Source organism: Monopterus albus, unplaced genomic scaffold, assembly GCF_001952655.1.
Source record: "Monopterus albus unplaced genomic scaffold, M_albus_1.0 scaffold253.1, whole genome shotgun sequence".
Classification (NCBI taxonomy): domain Eukaryota; kingdom Metazoa; phylum Chordata; class Actinopteri; order Synbranchiformes; family Synbranchidae; genus Monopterus; species Monopterus albus.
Window position 1 is genome coordinate 1,145,248 of NW_018128133.1, and position 6,911 is coordinate 1,152,158.

General features: G+C 40.0%; 2 protein-coding genes across 3 annotated transcripts; both read left to right on the forward strand.

The window, feature by feature from the left end:
- Window positions 1-1,790: 1,790 nt before the first annotated feature.
- On the forward strand, window positions 1,791-3,399 carry dnlz (DNL-type zinc finger). 2 transcript variants are annotated; one of them, XM_020621126.1, is made up of 4 exons: window positions 1,791-1,983; window positions 2,406-2,736; window positions 2,909-3,048; window positions 3,167-3,399. In XM_020621126.1, the coding sequence occupies exons 2-4, from the start codon at window positions 2,455-2,457 to the stop codon at window positions 3,318-3,320; spliced, it is 576 nt and encodes a 191-aa protein (XP_020476782.1). In that variant the 5' UTR covers window positions 1,791-1,983; window positions 2,406-2,454; the 3' UTR covers window positions 3,321-3,399. The 2 variants fall into 2 exon arrangements, with proteins under 2 accessions (XP_020476782.1, XP_020476781.1); XM_020621125.1 differs by lacking the exon at window positions 1,791-1,983 and having other exon boundaries at window positions 2,231-2,736.
- Window positions 3,400-3,684: 285 nt separating this feature from the next.
- On the forward strand, window positions 3,685-6,172 carry uck1 (uridine-cytidine kinase 1). Its single transcript, XM_020621120.1, has 7 exons — window positions 3,685-3,850; window positions 4,251-4,410; window positions 4,784-4,880; window positions 4,973-5,115; window positions 5,191-5,285; window positions 5,380-5,428; window positions 5,511-6,172. Exons 1-7 carry the CDS (start codon window positions 3,761-3,763, stop codon window positions 5,702-5,704), a joined length of 828 nt encoding a protein of 275 aa, XP_020476776.1. The 5' UTR covers window positions 3,685-3,760; the 3' UTR covers window positions 5,705-6,172.
- The last annotated feature ends 739 nt before the right edge of the window (window positions 6,173-6,911 follow it).

The window sequence follows — 6,911 nt, forward strand, 5'->3', positions numbered from 1 at the left end:
TCAGACCAGCATGTCATGTTTGGGCAGGCTGACTCTGGTCCACAGGAGGGCCAACTCCAGTGGACCAGAGTTAGCAGTCCACCTCCACCTGAAGGACAAAGGACATTCTTTTGAGGACAGTGTTGGTCTTTGGTTCTTGTTACCATTGCTAACTCTAAGAGACGACACAGTCCAAGTAACTACAAAACAGTGCTGATTTATTCCATGAACACAGGTAAAAATTAACATTACATACTCAGGTATCTTACACCTCCAAACTGCACCCAGGCAGATGTAAGATGAAAGACCCTGAACCCACCAGGCCTATACATTATATCACCTCGGTTGGGCTAGCCCCATACTACACAGAAATTTGACATGACATTACACATTAAGACAAATATTAAGACTAGCATTACAGTTGATACTAACAGCTCTTTGCCTGCAACCTTGGCCTACATGCAGTCTGCACTGCAAGCACATTCAACTAAACGGTTAACAGCCTGTGCTAGACAACCTGTCTCCACTAACATTTCTAGACAACAAATCTCTGAATATCTATCTAACTAAGAAATAACCTAACAACAGTGAAGTCCAGATCCTCTCCAGAGAACATCACTGGTTCGAGAGAGGATTAAAGTAAGCTATTTTTGTAAAAATAGAGCACCCCTCACTAAATAGGTAAATAGGGGTGGTAGACTAAGACACATGCATCTACAATCCTGTTTTGAGATATCTGCCCAAACATGTCCACCAGGACAATAGGCGTCGGTCCACAAGGGAGGATTCAAAGACAGGTAACAACTCTCACCGATACTGGGCTATAACGACTCAGTCGTTAAGGGACATTGTTGTCCCTCAAAGGACTGAAACCACACCGAGGGGGATAAATATCTCCGGCTCAACACCAGTCAGCCAGAACTAAAGAAGCCTTTTGGATGAGAGGTGAAACGTCTTCGACCTAGAAACCTAGTCCAGTTGATTTTTTTCTAAGTTTTTCAACCTATTATGACCTGGATGACTGAGAATCTGCACAGACATAAATCTGTATATTACTTATAATGCTCTATGTAAGTGTTCTGTATTTTATATTTTACTTTATACCTATCATTCTTACTACTGAGTTGACCTCTTTCTTCTTGTGTAACATTTTTCAGTGTGTCTTTAACCTGCACATGGCAAATAAACCACAACTTGAATCTGAACATATACGTGTGATATTAATTCAGCAATATTTGGGCCTTTTAAGGTAGACAACCCCACCTTCTGTCTTTTCTATATTATGTTTTTGTATAAAGCAAAAACATTTATTATGCCCTGTTTTTTTTATTAAGAGGGGTGCTACAAGTAAACCCTATGCTGACATTTTCTTCAGGTTGTGACAATTAGTTTTAAACCAGTAAAAGATGAATACTCACCACTCACCTGTGTCAACATTGGGAGGCTTGTTTCAGACATGTTCTCCTTAAGCAAATTTCCTTCATCTTTCTGTGCCTGATTAAGGAACACACCAATTCACTACATTTGCCTGAACTCTAATCAGCTCAGCTGTACATTCCTGCAGCGGCCTTGGAGTTATCCAGTTAGAACAATGGTGAAATTTGTTTTGTTACAAATTCATAATGTGTCCTTACTTCTACTCTGTCTAAAGCCTTGGCAAACACTGAGTTGATGATAGATGTCTGTGCACAACTAAAGACTAATATACTGGAGTTGATGATAGATGTCTGTGCACAACCAAAGACTAATATAATTGGGAGGAAAGTCTATATATCACCCTCTGGTGGTTAGGTTCACAGGACTTACTTGACTTCTTGACAGTGTTTACTTCACCCAAATTTAAACGGAACTTTTTTCTTTGCACCATGATTTACCAAGTGACCTCATAGCAAATAAAGTGATTATTGTTTTGCAAGATCGTCTTCACACCCACTGGCAGCCACCAAGTCTTGCCTTTGGCTGCTCATCTCTTAGGCATAACAGCTAACAAGCCTGTCTGTGCATGTGAGTGATGTACCGTAGTGGAACATTTGTCCTTGATTCATTTAGTATCTTATTTAGTTTTGATGGAGCTTGGGTAATTTTTTTTTGAAAGTTGCCTTTGTCTTGGAAAACTTGAGACTGGTCATAACAATAAGATTTGATGTGCATTTGTGGTGGTACTTTAAGTCGGATTTCGAAAGCAGGACTGGAGTATTTTTACATAGTTGCATTGACACTTATAGTTAAGTAAATAATCTGAATGCTTCCGCAATTACTGAAATGTCATCATTAGCATGTTGTTAGAACCACTATTGTAAAATAAATATACGTGATGTCATCAAACCGCGACAAAACACGCTGATGAAATCGCTGAACTCCTAAGTACAGCGACGGTAATGTTGGTTTTACAGAAGTGTTTTGCTCTGTAATGCTCATCACTTTAGCGGGGACGATACGTCAGTAAACCCTAAAGAAAAAGAAGAATCGGGAACGATGCTGAATGCCACCCGGTTGCTTCGGTGTAACCACGGCCGTTCAGCTCTGTCCAAACTGTGTGTCGGGTTCCACTGTCTCACTCCAGTTCCACCGACAACCGCAGCCAGGACAGGGCAGCTGTCTTCACAGGACCACGGTAGTTTTTCTGATTTGTTAGGTACTGACAGATGCGAACCTTGGCTTAGCAGCAATAGAGGATTCTCATATTCTCCAGTCTTAAGAAGTGAAACGGTTGGGAAGATCCCGTCAACATATTATCATCTAGTTTACACATGCAAGGTAGGCTGTTACAACCAATGTTGCGACGTTGTTTTCATTTTGATTCGATTATATGTAAAGGTTTCATCTTGAAATCCTAAAATAATTAGGTTGTCTGTCATGCTGTACGCTGTTTTATGTTCTGACCCTTGTCTCCGGGTTTACTGATATGCAGGCTATATCTTGTTTGCAGGTTTGCTCCACCAGGTCCATGCAGAAGATATCAAAGCTGGCTTATCACAAAGGTGTAGTGATAGTGACATGTCCAGGATGTAAGAATCACCACATCATCGCTGATAACCTCGGCTGGTTTTCTGACCTGGAAGGGAAAAGGTTGGTTGCACTGATGTCTAACAGAGCTGAAGAAACTAGGCGTCTTTGTTTTAACCAGTACTCGCATGTACATTATATTTTATGATTCACTCGTGTCCTGTGCTGCTTTATGCCATAGAAACATCGAGGAAATCCTTGCAGCCAAAGGAGAGACCGTGAAGAGGATTCAAGGAAGTGATGCTTTTGAGATGGTGATAGATGAATCCAGCAAAGACAAGTTACAGTGTGATGAAGACACTGTAAAATCTGACAATAGCCCAGAAAAACAATAATGCTTATAACAACAATATAAGTGTGTTAACTGTATTATATTTAAATCTGATGGTGTAATAAAAGTATTTTTATTTTTGATGTTTTTGTTTCCATTTGCATTCTAAGCATGGAATTGGGAATTTATTGACACCAGGGACTGCACTACAGGAACTAATAATTCCCTCTGATTGCAAATGAAACGTATTCAGTGAAACATGTATTCATTTCATATCATTCCTATTGAAATTTTCCAACTTCTACCGAAAGTATTCAGATACTTTATATTATATATGTAAATTACGCTATGTAGGTAAATGTGTCTTAGAATTTGCCATATTTTACGTGGATGCAGCATTTTGAATTGAAAGATTGTTAGATCTCGCGAGAACAGCACGTTGTTGTTACTCTAGCAGGTACAGACTGAAGCTATTTAGATTTCTGCAGTCTTTGTTGGACTGCAATGGAAACCTTCGGGGATCTAGACGAGGCAGACAATCCACGGCACAATCCCTTCCTAATCGGAGTCAGCGGAGGAACCGCTAGCGGCAAGGTCAGTTATTTTTCAGGCGGAGGATTTCCCTCTGACTATAAGTTAGCATCCTGACTAGCTTAGCTTAATTTACTCGCAAGGCCATCATGAGCTATCATAAAACAGCTGGCCCGCCCTTGTTCAGTGAATATTTATCATTAAATTATTTCACATTTCTGCCATTGATCTTTACTGTTTGCCATCACTTCTTTGAAACTTTTAGCGCTAGGGCTTCATACGGCTAAATTAACTGATACACACTATAATACTGCACTACAGTTCACACCTCACGGACTTTGGTACCACTCTAGTCCTCAGGACACGAGGTTAATTTCAGTTTGGTTTTGCCAGTTTAACCTAACAAGGCATTATGATAGATTAAAAATGCTAGTAGTTGAGTGAAATACGTTTTCTGCCACAGTCAACAGTTTGTGCCAAGATCATGGAGCTCCTGGGCCAGAACAAGGTGGACCACCGTCAGAGGAAGGTGGCGATTATAAGCCAGGATAGCTTCTACAAAGTGCTGACTACAGAACAGGAGGCAAAGGCGCTGAAGGGCCAGTACAACTTTGATCACCCAGGTAGAATTGCAATGATTGATGACAGAAAATTAACATCAGTTATTCGTTTTAGTCATTAATCAATAAATAACTGTTAGTTACAACCACAGTCTATTCTAAGGTCAGTACATATATTAGTGTATTGATATGTTTCAGTTATAACAATATCAGTATTTTCCCCACATTTATTGTTCAACCAACATCAATTCTAAAATGGGCAAATTATTTCATAAGGCATTTATTAGGTAAATATTCTGTTGCTGAAGAAGCATTAAAAGACACTGCTGGCATGTGAGGCAAGACTGTATCAGCTGATTCTGCTGGCCCTCTTACACAGTATATGAAGTTACATGATACATTATCTGCATGATCTATCAAATTTCATGTCTTGCAGAGGCATTTGATAACGAATTAATGTACAAAACCTTGAAGGACATTGTGGAGGGAAGGGCAGTTGAAGTGCCAACATATGACTTTGTCACCCATTCCAGGTACGAAGGAAGAGTTTACATTGATTAAGTTCTAATGAGAAATCCTCCATCTCAGATTGCAGTGCCGTTATATGCGAACTCTGTGTTTATAGGTTGGAAGACAGGATCACAGTTTACCCAGCAGATGTTGTCCTCTTTGAGGGCATCCTGGTCTTCTACCCCCAGAAAGTGCGTGACATGTTTCACATGAAACTCTTCGTCGACACAGATTCTGATGTCAGACTGTCTCGCAGAGGTACTGATGTATCCTTTACACACACAATATTTCAAATGTTGTTGCAGTGCTACAGTGATGTGAATTATTTTGTAGTCCTGCGAGACATGAAGAGAGGGAGAGACCTGGAGCAAATTCTTACTCAGTATACAACGTTTGTCAAGCCTGCATTTGAGGAGTTTTGTTTACCTGTAAGTATGATGTCATCATTGATTATGTTCCTGTTTTCCAGTTTACTGTTATCATCATTTCACAGTATTTTTAAGTTTTGTTTTTCTTTTCCAGACAAAGAAGTATGCAGATGTAATCATTCCAAGGGGAGTTGACAATATGGGTACGTGGTTTTTCTCATAGTGATGTGCGATTTTCGCCAATATTATGAATGCTTGACATATTCTTCGTCTGTCTATTACCAGTGGCCATCAACCTCATCGTGCAGCACATCCAAGACATTCTGAGCGGAGACATCTGCAAATGGCAGCGTGGGTCCATCAACGGCCAGGGGCGGAGCTTGAAACGGGCCATTTCTGAGCAAGGTGACCTACAGAACGGAGTAGCTAATCCCACAGGAAAGAGAGTCCTGCTGGAGCCCAGTAGTCGGCCTCACTAAGACTGCTTTGATGCTTGAGTGCACGGACGTGTGTCCCCAGACTGTGAATGTGAGCTTTGAGATGGGATTTCTGCTACTAATTTGTACCGAGTGGCTCAGAAAGGGAAACGCCAGTCTCAGCCTCTGCAGCCTTTTTAAAATATTATACACAATCTCGTGTTGCAGGCATTCACTGCTGCAACCTCTGTATAGTTTTGCTGGAATTACTGGTGCGTAATTAATATGCTAAGTTTGCTTTTCACAGTCTTCCATGATACGTTTTGACTATTTTAGTGTTAACTGTGATCAGATGATTCAATTTAATTCAATTTGTATAGTGCCAAATCACAACAAAAGTTGTCTCAGGACACTTTACAAAGTAAGGTCTAGACCTTACTTTTATTATTATTATTATTATAGAAGTTAAACCCAACAAAACCCCTTTAAGCAAGCACTTGGCGACAGCAAAGGAAGAACTTCCTTTAAATGGAAGAAGAGCCAGGGCTACCTGCAGAAAGGTACAGAGAGAGAGAGAGGACACACTACGGGAGAGAGGAGACACAAAGTTAGTGATGTGTAATGGTGGTATATACTGTAGGTGCATGGAGAGAGGAGAGGAAGTTTACTGTTATCGGGCCCCCCAGCAGCCTAGGCCTATAGCATCATAACTAAGGGAAGGCTCAGGGTCACCTGATCCAGCCCTAACTATAAGCTTTATCAAAAAGGAATGTCTTAAGTCCAATCCGTTGTTGATCCGTTACTAAAATGGAAGATAATGTAGCTGAGGGTAGGAGAAATTGATTTTTGGTGATGCATTTGCATTTAGGAGTTTGACCTCAATATACATACTGACCTATGATTTAATAGAGTTTAATATATTTAAATTCTACTAATGTGCTTCTGTTTTTAAATATCTTGTTTAAATCAAACTAGGGAAAGCTGTTTCACTAGCGTCACATCTTGATTGGTACATAGTGCTTCGGTTTTGTGATACAACACTGTATATATATGCCTTGTTAATTTTCCACTCAACATTCTATACAACAATAAATGGAAATTCTGTTATCACATTTTAAAGTTGTCAGTCTTATTTGAGAAGTGAAGCTTCTGTCCAGTGCAGTGTGTATATAAACAGAGCTGTTTATTTTATTGGAGTTTGAAAGCACAGTGTGATGTGTTTGTTTTGACCAAAGAGGAATCAAAATGGTTTAACCACAGCACATTTTGG

Bases quoted from the DNA above. Each gene is read 5' to 3' on its own strand.
- dnlz (XM_020621126.1), top strand. From the start codon at position 2,455: ATGCTGAATGCCACCCGGTTGCTTCGGTGTAACCACGGCCGTTCAGCT. The intron at 2,737-2,908 runs GTAGGCTGTTAC...TCTTGTTTGCAG, and splicing joins ATCTAGTTTACACATGCAAG to GTTTGCTCCACCAGGTCCAT. The intron at 3,049-3,166 runs GTTGGTTGCACT...TTTATGCCATAG, and splicing joins TCTGACCTGGAAGGGAAAAG to AAACATCGAGGAAATCCTTG.
- uck1 (XM_020621120.1), top strand. From the start codon at position 3,761: ATGGAAACCTTCGGGGATCTAGACGAGGCAGACAATCCACGGCACAAT. The intron at 5,116-5,190 runs GTACTGATGTAT...ATTATTTTGTAG, and splicing joins TGTCAGACTGTCTCGCAGAG to TCCTGCGAGACATGAAGAGA. The intron at 5,286-5,379 runs GTAAGTATGATG...TTTCTTTTCCAG, and splicing joins TTGAGGAGTTTTGTTTACCT to ACAAAGAAGTATGCAGATGT.